Here is a 20,234-nt window from a genome sequence, read left to right as displayed (position 1 = left end):
GTTCAAAGTTTCCATTGCTGAAGCTGCTGTGAGGAGCTGTGGTCTTAGGGTCTTAGGTGCCTCAAGGGGCGGTAACCCACGAACACCGTGGTGGACACCGGTAGTCAGGGAAGCTGTCCGACTGAAGAATCTTTCCGGGATATGTTATCCTGGAGGACTCCGGAGGCAGTTGCAAGGTACCGAAGGGCCCGAAGGGCTGCAGCCTCTGCCGTGAAAGAGGCAAAGCAGAGAAGACATGGAGAAGGACTTTCGGTCGGCACCAAGGTGCTTCTGGAAAACCGTTCGCCACCTCAGGAGGGGGAAGCGGGGAACCATCCAAGCTGTGTACAGTAAAGATGGGACGCTGTTGACCTCAACTGAGGAGGTAATAGGGCGGTGGAAGGAGCACTTTGAGGAACTCCTAAATCCGACTAATACACCCTCTATGGTAGAGGCAGAGCTGGAGGATGATGGGGGATTGTCGTCAATTTCCCTGGTGGAAGTTGCTGAGGTAGTTAAACAACTCCACAGTGGCAAAGCCCCAGGGATTGATGAGATCCGTCCAGAAATGCTTAAAGCTCTGGGTGTGGAGGGGTTGTCTTGGTTGACACGCCTCTTCAACATTGCGTGGAAGTCTGGGACGGTGCCTAAGGAGTGGCAGACCGGGGTGGTGGTTCCCCTTTTTCAAAAAGGGGGGACCAGAGGGTGTGTGCCAATTACAGGGGTATCACACTTCTCAGCCTCCCCGGTAAAGTCTACTCCAAGGTGCTGGAAAGGAGGGTTCGGTCGATAGTCGAACCTCAGGTTGAAGAGGAACAATGCGGATTCCGTCCTGGTCGTGGAACAACGGACCAGATCTTTACTCTCGCAAGGATCCTGGAGGGAGCCTGGGAGTATGCCCAACCGGTCTACATGTGTTTTGTGGATCTGGAGAAGGCGTATGACCGGGTGCCCCCGGGAGATACTGTGGGAGGTGCTGCGGGAGTATGGGGTGAGGGGGTCCCTTCTCAGGGCCATCCAATCTCTGTACGACCAAAGCGAGAGCTGTGTCCGGGTTCTCGGCAGTAAGTCGGACTCGTTTCAGGTGAGAGTTGGCCTCCGCCAGGGCTGCGCTTTGTCACCAATCCTGTTTGTAGTATTTATGGACAGGATATCGAGGCGTAGTCGGGGTGGAGAGGGGTTGCAGTTCGGTGGGCTGGGGATCTCATCGCTGCTTTTTGCAGATGATGTGGTCCTGATGGCATCATCGGCCTGTGACCTTCAGCACTCACTGGATCGGTTCGCAGCCGAGTGTGAAGCGGCTGGGATGAGGATCAGCACTTCTAAATCGGAGGCCATGGTTCTCAGCAGGAAACCGATGGAGCGCCTTCTCCAGGTAGTCCTTACCCCAAGTGAAGGAGTTCAAGTACCTTGGCGTCTTGTTCGCGAGTGAGGGGACAATGGAGCGGGAGATTGGTCGGAGAATCGGCGCAGCGGGTGCGGTATTACATTCAATTTATCGCACCTTTGTGACGAAAAGAGAGCTGAGCCAGAAGGCAAAGCTCTCAATCTACCGGTCAGTTTTCGTTCCTACCCTCACCTATGGTCATGAAGGCTGGGTCATGACCGAAAGAACAAGATCCAGGGTACAAGCGGCCGAAATGGGTTTCCTCAGGAGGGTGGCTGGCGTCTCCCTTAGAGATAGGGTGAGAAGCTTAGTCATCCGTGAGGAGCTCGAAGTAGAGCCACTGCTCCTTCGCGTCGAAAGGAGCCAGTTGAGGTGGTTCGGGCATCTGGTAAGGATGCCCCCTGGGCGCCTCCCTAGGGAGGTGTTCCAGGCACGTCCAGCTGGGAGGAGGCCTCGGGGAAGACCCAGGACTAGGTGGAGGGATTATATCTCCAACCTGGCCTGGGAATGCCTTGGGATCCCCCAGTCGGAGCTGGTTAATGTGGCTCGGGAAAGGGAAGTTTGGGGTCCCCTGCTGGAGCTGCTACCCCCGCGACCCGATACCGGATAAGCGGACGAAGATGGATGGATGGACCTGCCGCATACAGTAAACATGGGATATACAGTTACAAGTGTACTGCAGTGCATATGAACACCTTGATTTCCTCATTACTCCCAGTGGCCTGGTTTCTTGTGTGCATGAAAACATATTGAATTGTAAGGGGGTGACTACAGGCAGGCTGTCATTGATCACTGCACAAATTCCCCTAAACGCACTCTTTGGGAAATTCAGATACCACAGCAGTATTTGTTTTTGTCACCCCCAACGCGGCACTTGCAAACGTTTATTACCAAACACAAACGGGTACAAAAGGTAAAGCGTGCAGTGGGATCGAGCAGTTGGCAGAAGCTGCCTCTAGCAGGATCTTCACCAGACCCGGGAGAATAAGACAACAAGTACCGAAGTAAATGACTTGTGTCTTTACTACACTTCCTCGCCACCACCCAAATTCCCTCAGCATAGATCAAACAGGACCGCCAGGGCTTAATAAGCCCTCGTATATCAATGGCCACGAGCAGCCAGCAGCGGTTGGAGGGAAGAAGAGAAGGAAGGGAAGGCAAAGGGGGATGAGAGAGAGAAGGAAGAAGAGAGTGTGCCTTCATGTCTCCCCAGCACCCAAGGCAGATAAACAAGCCGGGGGAAGTGTGAAATGGGATGATAGATGCTGGGTGTGTATAAACAGTATCATTTAATGTGAGAAGAGAGTGAGGGATGGATGTACCATGAAATATTGTGTGATGTGAGACAGAGAGGAAGGGTGGGGTTGAAGGGAGGAAAAGAGGAAAGCAACATTTTTGTCTTGTGTCCTGTCCAGCCTGTCAAGCTCGAATGAGAGAAAGTGAACTGTTGGAAGAGGAGAAGATTGTGCTAATGTGTGCTTTTCTTTTGATAGGAAGAGGTGAGTTTATGGCGTAGAGAGGAACTGAGTGTTCAAATGTGTTTACCACAGTTTTCTGTTGGCAATTTTATCCAGGCATTTATATTCTACTCACTCTCAACAACAATTGGCTTTGTAGCACTAATTCTGTTGGTGCTCTGAGCTCAAAACACCCTTAACATGGAGGATTGGCTTCTTTTAAAATTGACAATTTGGCTTTGACAAACAATATCAGGAATGAATTATGAAAACAAGGGTTTTTTTTCTAGCAGAGAGTATAGACATATTTAAGCAGAAATGTCCATCATATAGGCAATGGCATGGGCTTCTCTGTTCAACTATGCCATGTCACTTCCGCTCCTAGACGCATCTCCCTCTAGCGATCCCTCTAGATATCTAGATGCTTGGTATTCAGGCAGTTGGAGAGGCGGTTTCTAGTGCTGAATGAGAAAGAGGGCATGTGAGGGAAAAATGGAGTGGAGGTGGAAAAAAGTATGAAGGGAGAACTACAGTATGAAGGAGAAGGGTCATCGTACAGGGTAGGCTAGACCCCGCAGCCACATTTCTGTTCCTCATAGATAAAGGCATACTCACACATGCTATCATCTTTCCCTCTCACTTTTTGTACCTCAATATATTTCTCTTGCCTTCCTTCTCCCTCCTTCTCCCTTTCTTTCCCTGTGTCATGCAACAATGAGGAGAGTGTGGGCTCCTCAGCCTCCCAGGAGGTAGAGAAAGCGGAGGATACATAATGGGCGTCTTTGTTTGTTTGTTTGTTTGTCTGGCCCACACCCCTGGGGCTTATTTAAGCCACTTTTGGATAGACATGGAGCTACCGGGGTCAACGGCGAATTGAAACAAATTATAGCGGATTCTGCAACTCAGAGGATGCCGGAGCAGCGGCTGACTAGGAAAGCTGTGTAGCCCACGGGCTAGATAGCAGACTCGATTTACCGCTACTACCATAACACCTCTGCCTCAATTTCTCCCTCTCTGTCTCCTCACTCTCTGCCGTCTCTCATCACCCTCTCTCTCTCTCTCTCTCATGTTCTTTTACTCTGTCTCAGACAAACACTTACAATCATACACACACACTCTCAGAGGGTGTTGCTACCTGTACAAACACACACACTTGTGGAGGCTCAGAGGAGCTTGAGAAAAGGCTAAAACACACACACACTCTCTCTCTCTCTCTCTCTATCTCTCTTACACACATTTGTTTACAGTCTTTGCACACCATCAATCGCTTTCTCTTTATTATTTTTTCTCTCACTGATGGATGCACACATGTAACCGACACAAGCAAATACATTATTTTACTCATAATGCTTCTAGTTGTATCTACAGTAAAGTAATAATACTCATCTGCAGTGTTGACAAACACTGTAACAGCCATATACTCTCCTATGTCTCTTATCAGTAGGGATGTGGTTTAATAATATTTTGTCCAATCTGAATTCAATATTTTCTGCACTTTTTGAATTTGATTCCCTTATTAAATCTATGTAGGTTTGGCTCTCAACACTTTAAAGCAACTTAAGTAACACATAACTAAAAAGACCAATGGAGATCTGTAATCACTTTTTGTTGACTGAGAAGTTGTTGACTGAGAAGGCACTTCAGTTTTGAGTGGCAGCTTCATTACCTTTCACAACTTGTCAGCACAACCTGAAAATGAGATCTGAGCAGCATGCGAGAGAGGCCTTTTTTTTTTTTTTTTATATATATATCTTCCTATCTTCAGCTGAGTACAGACACCAGCTTAAACAGACAAACAACTTTATTGCAAATACCCTATGTAATCAAGGTTAATTAGCTACAGTTGAGACATTTCAATCATTCAAAGTGTCAGTGGAGGTTAAAAATGAAAGGCCTCCTACAGTACTGGAATGTTATATACATTGGTATGTTATCAACATGGAGCTGACCCTACCTCTCACATACACAAGCCCACCCATGTCCATACTGTACACATACACACAAAGATTCAGAGTGGTAAGAGATGCATATATGCATATACTTACTTTTATGTCTCTCATTGTCTCTGAATCACTTACTCTCAGGCTCACACATTCCTTCACTGCACCATCGCTCCATTGTGATAACACTCTGCGAGGCATTAGGAGTTGCGTGACTGAGCTTTTATCAGATATTAGGGCCGTTCAAATGGATGATCCCAGTACTTTGCCGTGACCAACAGACAAAAAGCCCTCTCTTTTTGTTCGTCCCTCTCCTTTGCTCTCACTCGTCCTCCCTTATCATTCTCTGAAAGCACAGTTGCAGTCATTTGTTACACCACGGGAAAAAAACGTTTTTCCCAGGATTCCCTGCAGGGCCATATCCTCCAGCCTTTTTTGGGCCCTCCCAAAGGAACAGGAAGCCTTGGGGTGTCGTCACATCATCTAATAGGTTCCTACCAAAGGCACACAGAACGGGAGAGAACCAGTCTCATGTGCTTGGTGTGTGTATCTGTCTTTGAAGACAAAGACAAATAAAAAAACATTGCTGCTGTAAACTACTGCTGTAATACGAAAATGTGAATAGATTTACATTCCTACTTGAGTTATTTTGTGCCTAATATCAGAGCCACGCTGGTTTGCACATACATGACTGAGACATGTTGTAACACTCATACACCCATACTGTACATTTTTCCGGCAGTTACCCAAGAGTATGAGAGATAACAGAACTATATGACAGAACGCAGGACTCTTTTAGCTCATCTCAGCTTATCTTTCCAATTAATATCTGCCTGTGTGCCGAAGAGCAGGCTGCTGTGCGGCTAATGATCCGGATTACTGCTGCCTGCCGCCCCGCCACTCTCGCTGCTTGCTGGGAGCCCAATCCCCCCCCCCCCACCCTCCAGGACCTGCATCTCCCATTGTCATCCAATAGGAGGCACGCTGAGCTCTAATGACAGATGCCTTGCACTTCCTTCTTACTCTTTCTCTTTTTCTCATCTGTCACCTTGCTCTCCTGCAGTTGGACTCCCTCCTCTTTCAGACACTTTTAAAACACTATACTGCGTCGCCTCATGCACCCACTTCTCAGACGCACACTCACACACACCTCCATCCCTTCCTTCCCTCCTCCCCTCCGTCATTTGAAGACAGAGGAGCATGGAGATGTCTCATTTACAACCAAGGTGGAAACACACCCTCACCGTTACCTCCTCCTCCTCGTCTTCCGTCACGGTGTGAACACTAATGAAGAAGAGATGAGTCCTCTCCTGTGCCCCCATTTATCTCAGCGGCCAAGGGACATGCACTCGTTCCCGCCTCTCTGTCTCTGCCTCTCTCACTCTCCTGTCTCACACTTGCTCTGTCATCATGTCTAACGTGATGCAATGCTTTAATAGAAACATAATAATAACTTCATTAGCCGAGATGGTTATTGTTTTTGGGAAAGTGTCTTTTGAATTAGGTCGATAGCTTTATGGCTTGTTCTGCTGCATCCTTGAACCATTCATTAGCATGAAATAACTTGGTTCTTAGGGTGCCAGAAACAAGAAATCTCAAGTCAGATATTTTAATTCCCTTTCCTTATCGAGGTAGACATAGCTAACACTATATATATTTTTATATATTTCGTTGTTTTCAACATTGTTACATTAGCTACAGAAATACTGTATAATAATTGTCTGTTATTTCCATTTGTTTATGATTTATCTCTTTTTTTCTTAATGTAAGAATAAGAAGTCTGCATGTTAGCTTGTCTGTCATTGTCTCCCAATTGTTTGCCACTTCTCAAATGTATGACAAGAAATGTATGACCCCTATCCTTTTGTAATATTTGCATCATAAAAAAAAGCTTTTCTTTCCTTAGGTCTGTGTGTTATAGGTTTTGATGTTGTAATAAGCACCTGCAGTTTTTCACCTAGCCAGTATACTTTGTGAAAGCCAACTAAAAAGTTAAGAAAAATATTCAAATGTAGATTTAGACCATTTTCGTACATATCATCCAAGGTTTCCTGTGGTTCCTCTACAATTAAAAACTCTTATGTTTAATGTTGAATATACCTTGACAGCATGCTAACATGCTTGTTCTCTCAAATTCTGTGATGTGATGTGTGGACTATTTTTTTGTTTTTAGGGAAGTCTGAAAACCCTTACCCTTACACCTTGCAAACATATAGCTCCGAAGTGACTTGGCTCTCATGCACCTGCACTTTCCCTCTTTTCTTTCCCCTTACAGATGACATTCTCAGCCAGTCCATACTCAGACCCAATCCAGGTCACAACAAATATGGCTCAGGGAATGGAGCAACCTGAAATGTTGTGGGTTATGGGCCCAGTGCTGGCTGTGGTCCTCATCATCATCATCGTCATCGCTATCCTGCTCTTTAAGAAGTAAGAGGCTGTTCTCAGACATTCTCCTCTGTTTGTGTGAGGTTGAACTACAGTGACACTTAGGTTTCTTTTGGTTACATCAGGACTGGTAATGAGACATGCTCCCCTCTGCCACTTGCACCAGGCTGTTCTCACACCAAACTGTAACATCCGATTTCCTTACCATAATATACAGTGTGATGGTAAAGAAACGCGGATTGATTTGTCTTTCAGAAAATCCTCTTTTTTACCCCAACAGATTTTGGCCCAGTTGGTTGTTTTTAACAGCACTATGTCAAGTGTCAGTTGAACTGGTAGCTGACATTGACTCCCTAATGATAGGCACAGCTTGGCTGTCAAAAACCCTCAGTTAGGAGTGAGAAATGTGTTTTGTCCAACACCATTGGCCATTTTAAAATAAGAAACCGAAGGCTGCAACAGAGGGCTTAACTAAAAGCTCAGTCAATATCTCTTAAAAGTACTTCAGCTGCCACTGTGCACCACACTGTGGATACATGCAGGCCAACGAGGTGCTGGGGAGGTACAGATAAATGGATTATTTCATTATTTTATATACACAATGATTAATCAGTTAATCAAACAAATAATTGACAGATTAGTCGATAACAAAAATAGTAGGGCTGCAACCTACGATTATTTTTGTTTTTGAATAATCTGTCAATTATTTTCCCAAATAATTTTTTGCTATATAAAACATTAGAAAACAGTTGATTCGCTTCAAAATATCCTAGATAACAAGGGTATTTCATCAAATGTCTTGCTTTGTCAAAACGCAAGAAATATTAATGAAAAGCAGCAAACTCTCACATTTAAGAACATTTTAAGAACCTCGAAACTATTGGTTAATCAACTAATTGTTGCATCCCTCTTTAGGCTTGTTAGAATTAAACAACGTCAACAGAGGAGACAATAACGATAATGTGGTGTGGACACTATCAAAATACCATCTATCTTCTCCTGATGGCTCCATTACAAATTCTCCATTTCACATCATACCTATTCTCCAACATGCCATCCACAGCCTTGCAGAATGCTGTGTGGCTGCCGTCTCTGCCAGACTTACAAAGGGACTGGTTAATAATAGGCCTTGAGACAGCTCACACATCCTCTGTCTGGAAGATCTTTCTCCATGTAGACACAGATCGACAGGAGGGACTGTGTGGAGGTGGCTGTGTGCCCTTTTTCCTGTGGATTGGCAGTAAATGTGCAAAGGAATAATCACACTCTAGCTCGGGTTGTTATTGCTACCTGTGTATTCGCCAAGACCAATACGAGCAGTGAACAATGATGAGATTATTCTCAAAATTCTCCAGCGAGTGTTAAGATAACTTTTTACGCTGTTCTTTCCAGGTGGTTTTGGTGGTTTAGGGTTTTGGAAGAACTAGATTTAGCTCTCTGAAAATAGTACAGAGATAGAGCAAACTTTGAGTAAAGAAGCTATAGGTTCATATGGATAACAATTACATATTAATCCCCCCCCCCCTCTTTTTGCCCTCTGTGAAAGCAGCAAACAGGAAAGGTGGGTATTGTCACTGTTACATTAGTCTTGACTTCATCTCCCACCACCCAAGTCCCTTTCATTTGTGTTGTGAAATTGGTGGTATTCATCAGCTCTTTAGGGTTGCAGGGTCAGCTTACTCTCAGCTCTGATATTACACAAACAATTTCACTAAGGAAACATCTTTAATCTGATTTGTTCTGTTTTACAAGACATGACATGCAGCTGACGCTTCAGCCCTTGATAACTGGGGTCAAAGGAACCCCCAGATCATGTCTGTGTACCCGTGCATGTTCCACATCTAGTGCCAGTGTTCCTCCTCAGATTGTCCTGTCTGCCATGGTTTGTCTCCGTGCTGTGTTTCATTATCCAGCCAGTGTCAGCACACCCCTTCAGGATTGGCCCCATCTGAATATGCCAAGGCATCACCTGCTGCTGAATGGGCCATTGTGAAGTAAATGCCAGACAGGGAAACTGCTGAAAAGGAAATGTTCCCATCTTTTAAACTGACATTTTCCACTAAGACCCATTCCTCCACTTTTAGCCTTTTTTTTACCCCACTCCCTGCTTCCTCGTGGCAGGAGTCTCAACAAAGGGCCCTGTTCTACCCTCATTAAGTGCACCCTGTACTGCATACATATTAAGTGAACCCTGTACTGCATACACACTCATACAGTGTGTGTGTACTTACATTCTCATACGTCTTAAACCTCACTTTTAGCCTGAGATGAATAACCCCATTGAGATCGCTGCCATGTTTACTTTAGCCCAGCACTAAAGTGTGATGTAGATTGGCATCTGATTAGGTCAGAGGGAGAGATGAGGGGTGTGGAGAACAGATCGCAGATGCCCAACTCTTCTACCCCCTCCCCCAGCCCAGCCCAGCACCAGCAGTGATCTCTGGGAAAACCGGATACGGTCTGGCTCAGCTCTCGGCTGGAGAGGAAAAGATCCTTGTCATAGATTAGCCGTCACGCTGCTAGCATTAGCTTAAGCCCCTGCAGCATAAGATAACAGGTGGCAGTGAGGCCCAAGCCCCAGCGGCTGAGGTGGACTGGGTTAAGGCTGTGCTTGCACCACCAGCTTTATGTATTCTCACCACGCCTGGCTTCAACAGAAGGCCATGCTCCTGCCTAAAACCCACGCTCGCCTCTTGCAAATGGAGTGCAATGAGATGTGAAATTTCCACAGGGCGCCCTGATGCTTCCTTCCGCCCATTTCCATTTGCAGTCAGAAGGCTTGTGAAGCTACAGCTGTATCTGTGACTGTGTGTAGTTGTGAAAGTGAGAGAGGTGGGAAAGCATACATCTGTGTGCCTGTTTGTGTGTGTATGTCAACAGATGCCGGCTGTCTGAACATTAGAATACAGGCAGGCTGCGTTTTCTGTTCCTCTCTCCACCTAATAGACAAAGCTACGGTCGACTGAGCTGAGCCAGTCCGAGCTGTTCTATTCTGTGCTATGCTTGACTCAGCTAGGCCAGGCCTGGCAGTGCAGGTGCTGCAGAACTAGTCTAATTACCCAGTGTTGTGCCACCCAGCTGATGAGCTAATTACAGCATCCGCCTGTTTTCCTCTCAATCTGGAAAGCCAGTAAACACAATGTGTTGTTAGCACACACACAGCAGCAAAAACCACACATTCAAATCTTTGCTACACTCAAACACACACACTCATGTACACATACCCACACAGCAGCTGTCACCTATCCAGCAGCAAACAAACCCAACCTAGCCCACTCCAGTAAAATGACAGCGTTTCTTCAAACACATTAAACTTCAGTTGGGAAACTAATGGGGGTGATGCCCTGGTACCTAGTGTCTCTTGAAGTGCTGGTCCTCAGAACTAGTTTCGAGAACCATTAACTATGCCATTAACCTCATCAAGTGTGCAACACAGTGAAAATGTGTGCGTTTCCTAAACATAAAGAGGAAACATTGACGTCAGTCTTAATCATCCTGTCATTTTCACTTGCAGTTAGCTTGAGGAATTGATGGCTAAGTTAGAGCTATTGTATTAAGCATGTTATTACGATGTGGTTAACGCCTTATTGTCTGTTTTTGCCACCTCAGGAAGCGGGCGTCACCCCTACCCAAAGATGAGCACTCCGGTGGGGTGAAAGACTCCCTGCTGGCCAACTCCTCTGACCCTGTGGAGATGAGAAGACTCAACTACCAGACCCCAGGTAATAAACGACAGTCTAACAATCATCCATGTAGCTACAAATGCTCTGCTTACCCTCAGCAACTGCCTTAAAATGAACTTCTTGAAAATACTGTGCAATGAAAAATACAGCACCATATGTATCGCAATTACGACAAAAAAATTGAATTCATGATAACTCTGAAATGACATGAACTCTCATTTACCTGCTTAGTGGTAAACTGAGGAAGGTTGGTTGTATTGGGCAAGTTTGTAATGTATTGTGTGAATGTCTTAATACTAAGTAATTTAATCAGAGGTGCAGGTTCAGTCAATGTGTGTAAATAGTGTATTCTGCCTTTGTGACTGAGCAGGGTTTTTCTCAACGTTAACTTTAAGAAAAACAATTTGCTTGCCTGAGGGTTGTCGGCTGCCCTATTAGCCAGTGGTGGTTCTACATTGAATTACACCCTGGGCGAGACCCCCTTTTTTTTAAGTCAGTCTTAAAACAATTTGTACTAAATGAATGCACCTTGACTTACGCATTTACATGCACTGTAGCTACCTGTAGTATGTACAGTATGACCTGTGTACTACTAGCTAATCACTTCCTAACAACATGCTGCTCATTGATGTGTTTTTAATAAGATGTTGCTCATTGATGTGTTTTTTGAGGAAGAAGATTTATCAGGCTCTGGTTTGGGTCTTTAATGAGATTTATTGATAAAAAAATACAGACTATCACCAGCCTTAACCTTTAAGCGATTAGTAGTTTTTTAAAGACAGGAAATACAGATTACTTTGTTGCTGCATTATGACATCACAATCACTATATTTGACTACAATATCCCTAAAAGCATGTTTTGGGTGTATTTATATCAATATGGAGATAATACTCAGGTGTCCACTTATATATATAAATGTGAAACAAATATATGTGAAAATGTACCCCAGCACATACAGTAATGCTATGCGACGTCCCAAATTGGACACATCTGAGAGTAATTTTTTTCATGTAAAATGTGAACATTTCAATGGATATTCCAAATATATTTAAGAATTAGCCTATAATGAAGCTAATTCTCTGCTTTGGTAGGACAGGCGCTCACACTCACACACACACACACACACACACACACACAACCCAAACAATCACGGGGAGAGAAAGAGCCGTTCTATAGAGTGGAGAGGAGAAGGATCACTTGTGACCACTGCGGAGAAATGTACCTCGGGAACTGCTTCGCGGCGCAGAGGATTAAGTGCCCCCATGCGTCATTAAAAAATGCTGCCTCAGGCGGCTGCCCACTTCGCCCATGCCAATAAACGCTACTGCTCTTAGCTGCCATGCAAGCCAGATGCTGCTTGCTTTCATCATGGCACTTCAGCATTCATTTTGTGAATGGAGACAACCTGCCAAGCCTGAACGCAATTTGGATTGTTATATCTACTTGCCCGATGTGGCGTTTTACTTGCTCCGGGCCATTGAGCAACCCTTAGTTTTGAACCCTGCTAAGGATTTAAAAGGGCTTCATTCCAAAATGAAAATCCTCCATGAAATGTATCAGATGACCCTATCTTCTCTCATACCTTTAATTTGGGTTCTTAATATCTTGTGTGTCAAATGGTAGATATTACATTTTGGAATGATTTTTCTGTTTTTTTAGCCTTTCCAAAAGCAATCTACTTCTGCAATGAACACCTGCCTGTTCTTTTGATGGATCTCTTGTTTATTAGTGCTTTGTAGCAGGTGTTGCTGTACAAAAGTCATGTGTTTTGCTTATTGTGTTATTTATCCTGAGGCTGTAAATCGGACCAGTTCTCAAAAAAAGAAAAATTGGTCAATAACAGAAAATAAATAAATCATGCTCACCATCATACCCGGTATCAATGGAGTATGGGCAAGTGAATTTAGATTCCATCCACGTGCAGTGGTGAAGTGAGGTTTGGGGGGGGGGGGGGGTTGTGTCAGGGTGCCTGCTTCAGCATCAGCCTTCTTCCTTTTTCCTAGTCGGTCCGCGCTCCTCCTCCCTCTGTGAGCTCCTTTCATTCCCCCTCTCTGGTAATGAGTCCTGCTGCCTCTGATGTCAAGGTGAGCCAGGCGGAGGGAACAATGGAGCTGAGAGAAAATGTCAACCCCGGTGCACACACGTTTGTGCACGTTTCTGTGTGTGTGTGTGTGTCTGTGTGTCCCTTCTCACGGCTTATTAAAGATCCCATTCGCCATATACACACACACACACACACACAGCCCCTTTGAACCCCTGCAGAGGAATTAAGCAGTGCTGCCGCTCTAAAAGAACCCTGTTCTCCCGTCCTCCCACTCCACCTCTTTCCTCTTTTGTCTTCCATTTCCCCCTGTAGGGTTATCTCTCTCTCTCACTCTCTGTCCCCCTCTCTCTCTCTGTACTCTGTCTCTTCTTTCTCTCCCTTTCCACCTCGCTATTTTACATCAAGAATGGTTATTATCAAAAATCACCAAGGCTCGTGAATACGTGCAAGATTCCAAGGTTTAGCTGAGCGAATATTGAACAGTCTGTTCCTCTGTCCTTTTAGCTTTCTCTCTCTTTGATTCACCCACAGAAGGTGAACATTCCTGCTCTGATTCTGATTGTTGTCAAGTGGTCTAGCTGATTGCAGCCCATGTCTCCAGCATGTTGGTTTGTTGAACAGACCTCGGCTGCATCTTTTGGCATTTCAGCAGCAGGCGTGTGGTTCGATGACCTGGTTTATCCTTGGCAGACCTGGTTCAGATAGTATTTGCAAATACCTAACTGACATCACTTGTGTTTGACACTTCAGATGAAGCATGTAGTGCCATTTATGGAGTAGTGCAATTTACAGTAGGTAGTCATGGAGGAGTATTTTAATGTGCAATGAGGGAACATTACAAACATTTCGGGTGCAATCACTATTATTTTACCTCCAATTAAAGTGGTTTAGATCATCTGGCAAAACTTGTTTACAACCACTTGCAATTCATGTTTCCAAATCTCAGTAATTACTACGGTGATTATAATGTGATCACCGATTTCCATCAAAATAATGGCCAAAACAATTAAAATACACCCAAGTTCTAATAAAGTGAAAATTTCCCATGTAGTGCCCCTTAGACAGTAGTGAAGTTCACACTGAGCAGTCACAGGGGAGTGTTTTAAAGTCAGGCTTTGTATGCAATTCTGTTTAACCACCTAAACTGTACTACTTGAATTGTCTTGAAAGGGCAAAGACTAGCTTCAAAGGTTATTTGCAGATACTGTTTGGCCCTGGTCTGATCCTGAGCCATCCCCATTGATTGAGTGTTCTTCTTCCTCCCTCCTTCACTTTCCTCTCTCCACAGGTCCCAGCTCTCATCGCTGCCCCAACACTCCAAGTTAGTCTGCTATCTCACCTACTGTGTATTTCCCACACATGCAGTCTCTCCTCCTCGCTCACTTGCTCCTGATCCCATTCTCCCGTTGCAATCCTGACAGACATCACAAGCCTACAAGCTTGTAGCCTCTGGCGCTCCAAGGATGCCGCAAAGTCCTCTCTTTGGCTGTGAACCTCCCACAACATTTTTTTGGTGCGGAAGCAGAGGACTAAATGGTTTCATGGATAGTTGAGCAGTGCGGACAGTTACTCTTGCCGTACATTAGCCTTGTTATCTATGGCTTCACTCTCCATTTACCCAACAACATGGCTGTAAAAGACCTGGGTGAACATGCAAAAACACATACACACTGATGTTAATGTGATCATAGGTCCCTCAGCGCAATAGTATTAAATTAGTGTAATAGGTCAGGTCTCATCTGTGCGGTGGCCATAGTTACCAGCCATTAGCATTACAGCAATAATGAGCCTGCAGCAGCATCTTCATCATCATCATCGCTCATCTGAAAGCATGACCCATGACCTTACAGATGTGCTCAGCCAAAGGCACTAATGTTAATATGTATATTTTTAAAGTGTCTTTCTGATCTTTGTGTGACTTAAAGGCTATATGTAAGGTTAATGATGCTCCATGTATAACTTTAGAGCCTCTTCATGCATTGCATATAGTTAACTTTTAACACATAAGGCAAGTTCCCAGCAATTCTTTTAAGCACAGAGCCTTGCCAAGTTCAGAGGCACAGGGGAATTTGTGTCGGTAGATTAGCAATAAATCATCCAATAACTCTGCGATGAGAAATCTAGAGAGTGGCAGGGGGGTTGTTTGAAATTAATCCAGCCCAAACGCTCCAGGCTGGGCCGAAAGATAATCTATTGTAGGGAAAAAGAATTTCAAAGAAATGAGTTTTGGCTGGTGACCAGTCAGTTTTTTTTCCTCTCTGAGAAGTGACAGTGTGACTGATTCGTAGAGACTTGTGGGTTCTTGCTCTGATCCCACCTCTGCCACCAATTGAGCGTTGTGGAGTCAGAGCGATGTCTGCCTCCTGTTTCCCTCCAGGAGCATGCTCACCCAGTCACTCATGTGCATCGCCGTGCCAGCCCCACCTCTGTCCTCCTCACTTAGCATGACGATATCACCAAATGTCACCAAATGTCACCAGCCTGTTTCAACTTGTGCGCTCTCTCCTCTCCCTTCTCCCCCTCTCTTCATGCATTGTTGAACAAAGTGCACTCTCCTCACTGTTACACAGCCACCTCATGGTCCCACTGGCAGCCTCACTCACCCTGTGGTCCAACCAGTGTTGTGTTTTGCAAGTTGATTTGCATGTCTGATTTAGGAACAGCTAGATCTCACTCTTCACGTCTTCTCCCCCCTTCCTCTTCCTCCTCTTTCTCTCCCAGGAATGAGGGAGCACCCACCAATTCCTGTCATTGACCTGGCTGACCACATAGAGCGACTGAAGGCCAACGACGGCCTCCGCTTTTCCCAGGAGTATGAGGTAAGAGCCATGCACTAATGCTGTATCAGTTTCCCTCTTTTTCAGGCATATGAATGTGTTTCTTTGTTATCGTGTCTGGGAGGAAGTTTTGTGTTTATGCCTCTCTGATCTCATATGCATGTATTCTAATGGATTATGGAAGACTTCATTCACAGACATTCTTCAGTCATTTTTACAACTCTATTACCAATCCCACCAGGAAACCAACACTTAACAATGAATGCTGCGAGATGCTTTTTCACAAAACTAGCAGGTGGCGAGTTGCTTAAGCAATCTGTGTGCGTCTTGATGTTTCCCCGAAGAATGTTATTTTTCAGGCGGTCTCCCCAATGCAACTCTGTGAGGGATTATCTCTTGTCAGTGTTCTTCCTCCAAAAAAGGAAGTGAATTTACATTTAAAGTGGCACATAGTTGGTTTGGGGATGAAGCGGGGCCAGATGAAGAGGAGAGAAATCTTTGAAAACAAGAGCTGTCTTTTATTTATTTGTTCTTAATGTTCAATTTGTTTTGTCTAATCAGCTCTGTTCCTCACATTGATGGATCCAACAAAGATTTTGGAATGATTGTAGGGCTTGGCTTTTTTTGTGTTTGGCTGTGACCAGCAGATGTTGATGTTTACAGCATGACATTTGCTGTGCAATTTCACACTCCCAAGAAAAACAGCTAATTTATTTTGGTGACGTCATGACTTTTCCCGGAGCATCACCACTAGCCAAAACCTTTATAACTGTCCTGTTATCTGTCCTGTCCAGTGTTTACTGTTAAAATAACATCTGTTTGATCAACTTAAATTACCACGCTACCATCTATCCAGTGGCATTGCCCACAAGAAAAAATAATTTAGAACCATATATGGTGCTATGTGTCGAAAGAGTTTTCTGTTGCACAACTAAAACAACCTTGGAACGTACACATGTTCCACCAAAACAAGTTCCTTCCTGAGGCTATTTTGCAGCAGCACCGTGGCTCCATCCGGTGCTTAGCACCGCCCAAGACGATTGTGATTGGTTTCAAGAAATGCCAATACACCAGAGCATGTTTTTCTCCCATCCCGGAATGCTGTGTGGACTAGCCAGACCCCGCTCCGCAGCGCTGTGGAAGAAGGTCTGGCAATGCGAGACTAGTGATATATAATATGATATAAATATATAAAACATATTTATGTGATTCACTATTAAAATTAACAGCTAACTGGGGAGATAATTAGGCATTGGTAAAAATCTGCACTCAATTAAGTGCTTTCTTGTGTTGCTCAGTGCCTCTCCAGCACATCACCCTCCCAGCCTGTTGAGTTGGTATAAACGAATCAAGCCAGGGAAGTGGCTTGTATGACTGCAGGCAACCAGCCCAGGCCCCATTCCCTCTCTGCACCAGTCATTCCAAGCCAGGGAAGACCCCCTCCATGGCCCGGCAGATGGCCGACCATCTCTGTGCCAGCAAAGGCTCTGTGGCAGAACTCACGGTGCTTCGTCACAGTCACGTTCGCCGGCTGCTCCCGTTGCGCTTTACCCCAAGGCACAGAGTTTGTAGAGGCTTCACCACTTCCTCTTCCTGATTTTTTAGGTGGCCTGATACTTCCTTTACAAATAACTCCAGTCCACATCACACTGAGCAATGAGCACACTGGGTAATGAGCAGAATTTGACAATCAGGCATCCTGCAGCTCCCCCTAACAGTCTTTTTTTATCGCAGGAAGCAATATCATGCTGCAGACGTCATAGCATCATTATGTTCATTTGAGAGCATTTCCAGTATGTCAGTGAGATTGGGCGTTGCTTCTTACCTTTTTCTACCATCTCTACCTAACTTGTTTGCTAGTTGTCATCAGTTTAGTGTGCCTGCTGTGTTCACTGAGCTCTCAAATGGATATGACATGTTTTGACTGCAAATAAAATCTTTCTCTTCGTTCTGGTGGGCCCGGAGAGAGAAATTGGCAGTGCTGAGCTCATCAGCAGCAATAGGCCTATACCCACATGACTCTTACGGCTGATTTGGAGGTTGTAGTGGAAAATTTCTTGCATATGAACACCATGTTTTTCTTGTTCAGAAACAAATAGCACGTACATGGCTTTCTCTGGAAATAAACTTTGAGTCTAAAATAGCTTGTATTTAACTTGTATGCCATATTTTAACCTATGCACTTATTATATCCATAGGACAACATAGTGAGAGCTAGAAAAGTTCCTATTGTAATAGGAGAGCAATTGAAAGCCAATTTGCTGTACCTGTGATTTGCAAATTAACTGACAGTATCTTGATTGTTATACTGTACGTACACACTTGAGCTGCTAAAGAAGCTCTGGCCGCCCTGTCAAGGATGCTTGTCAAAAAGTACGGGGAAGCTTTTGACGCTTTGGCCGCTCTGACGTGGCAGCATTCTCAGCGTGTCGGTGTGAGTGTCAATAGGCGGGGGGAGGGATGCATGGAGGCGGGGAAGATTACCAATATTGCTCATATGACTGTCATTCAGAACGCTGTTGTTCGGAGCCCATTACATCTGTCAGTGAGGTGCAGAGGGGGAACGTGCCTCGCTCCAGCTCTCAGACTCCCCTCGCAGGTTTAGAAACGCTGATTTCCTCTGAAGGGAAAAACGCTGAAAGAAAGAATGACCACCCCCCCACCCCTCCCCCTCTCTCAAAAAAAAAGAGACGAAGAAAGAACCCCGGGGAGCGGCGTCAACAGGTTTTAACCATGGATGTATTAACCCGGCAACAGCGAAGATGAGTTTTTCCTCCATTTTCTCGGAACTAATGTTTTGGTAGGAACGAAAGTTTACATCGTATGTTTCTCCAGAATCATCCAGCGCAAAGGACGTCTATATTCCGATTGGTTGCCGCTGTTTGCCGCTGAACTGCGCCATAGCTCATTATCATAAAGTTGACCTGCTTTAAACTTTCTGCTTGACGCTCAAAACGCGACGCCGATAGATTTTCCGCTTCTTGCAGCTGAGAGAAGCCGGCTTCCATTGAAAATGAATGACTTCCGGTAACTTAGAAGCTCAAGTCGGCGGCGGTGTGTACGTACAGATAGTAAGGCTATTCTTGCTTTGCATTCCGGGATGGGAGAAAAACGTGCTCTGGTTTATTGGCATTTCTTTAAACCAATTACAATCCTCATGGGCGCTTTAAGCACCGGACAGAGCCACGGTGCCATTGCAAAAAAGACTCTGGAAGGAACTTATTTGGTGGAACATGTACATTCAAAAGTTGTTTTAGTCGTGCAACAGAAAACTAAGATTGGACAGATAGAGATCTGAGGAGCAGTTAACCATAGTCCTCATAAACCGACCTGAGTTTAAAATTACAACACAAAGAAAAGCAGAAAGTAACGGGACAACCGGCCGAAAAGAGTGACATCCAGTGGAATTTCTGGCGGCACTGGAGCAATCATGGAAGTGGAACGTCGTGGATATAGACTAACCCTCACTGATAAGGGGGTGTGCAAAATATTAGAAACACCTCAATACAGTGCAGCTGCACCACAAACTACATCCACCAAAATGCAATCCCGGAAGTGGAACATTGTAAATATATAATAGTATGGCAAACCACATCTGGCTCATGTGCAGCTTAGTACCCCAGACACCTTTTAAAAATGCTATTTTGCTCATCACTTTATGGCCCAGGGGCCTCATTACAGAAAGTTCCTAAGTCTGAAATCCTATCTTATCTCAGTTTAGGATGACATTTAGGACTTTTGGTATTACAGAAACATGTTTCCTAACTGCATTTAGGATAAAATCCTATCTTATCTGAGGATAGAAATTTAGCTATTACAGAACCGTCCTAACTTAGGAATTTCCAAACTTAAAGGACAATTCCGGCACAAAACGAACCTAGGGGTTATTAACAGATGTGTACCCACTCTGTCGCTCTCTGGGACATGTTTTCATGCTAATCGAATTAGTCTCTAAGTTCTCAATGCTTCGGTTAACATGTTGGGACCCTCATTATGCTACCGTTGAAGTTTGGTGATATTTTGAGCCTTTTTAGTGGTATAAATAGCGATTTGTTTTTACGTTCTCTGTGCCCCGAATATTAGCGTTGTAAGCTAATCAGCGGTCCGCGCTAGCGTCTTTCAAGCTCCAAACTCATTCGATTAGCATGAAAACATGTCCCAGAGAACGACAGAGTGGGTACACATCTGTTAATAACCCCTAGGTTCGTTTTGCGCCGGAATTGTCCTTTAAGTTAGGATGGCATAGACCCTGTCCTAAATTTTAAATACCTACCAAAAATGGCAGCAGCACTGTTGTTAGGTCTGTATGGCAATGAAAATGATGATGGGGAACAACATGAATACCGAAATATAATGATTAAAAGGCTATTCAAACTGATGATGACACAAAATTTCCCGGACCATTTATTAATGGGTATATATTGACTGCCAAGACGATTAATTTTGAATTGGCCGATAATTAAGAAGAAAACTTCCCGAAAAGGTGGGGTTTCCCCTCCTCCATCGACACAATTAGTGCCTCCGACTCCTAAAAATGTAATACCCGTCTTTTTTTTGTCAATGATAGCTATCTAGAGA

The 20,234-nt window shown here is 44.6% G+C and overlaps 1 protein-coding gene across 3 annotated transcripts in view; it reads left to right on the top strand.

Annotated features, from left to right (window-relative positions):
- The window catches only part of ptprfb (protein tyrosine phosphatase receptor type Fb), a 180,385-nt gene that overhangs the window by 137,124 nt on the left and 23,027 nt on the right, over positions 1–20,234 (top strand). For all 3 annotated transcript variants that reach the window (XM_078264242.1, XM_078264243.1, XM_078264241.1), the window contains 3 exons: positions 7,039–7,193; positions 10,761–10,873; positions 15,601–15,698. In XM_078264242.1, coding sequence (XP_078120368.1) covers positions 7,039–7,193; positions 10,761–10,873; positions 15,601–15,698 — 366 coding nt within the window. The remainder of the gene's footprint in view (positions 1–7,038; positions 7,194–10,760; positions 10,874–15,600; positions 15,699–20,234) is intronic.

Source organism: Sander vitreus, chromosome 12 (assembly GCF_031162955.1).
Source record: "Sander vitreus isolate 19-12246 chromosome 12, sanVit1, whole genome shotgun sequence".
Lineage (NCBI taxonomy): Eukaryota > Metazoa > Chordata > Actinopteri > Perciformes > Percidae > Sander > Sander vitreus.
Note: the sequence above shows the minus strand (reverse complement) of the source record. Positions and strands in the feature narration are given on the sequence as shown.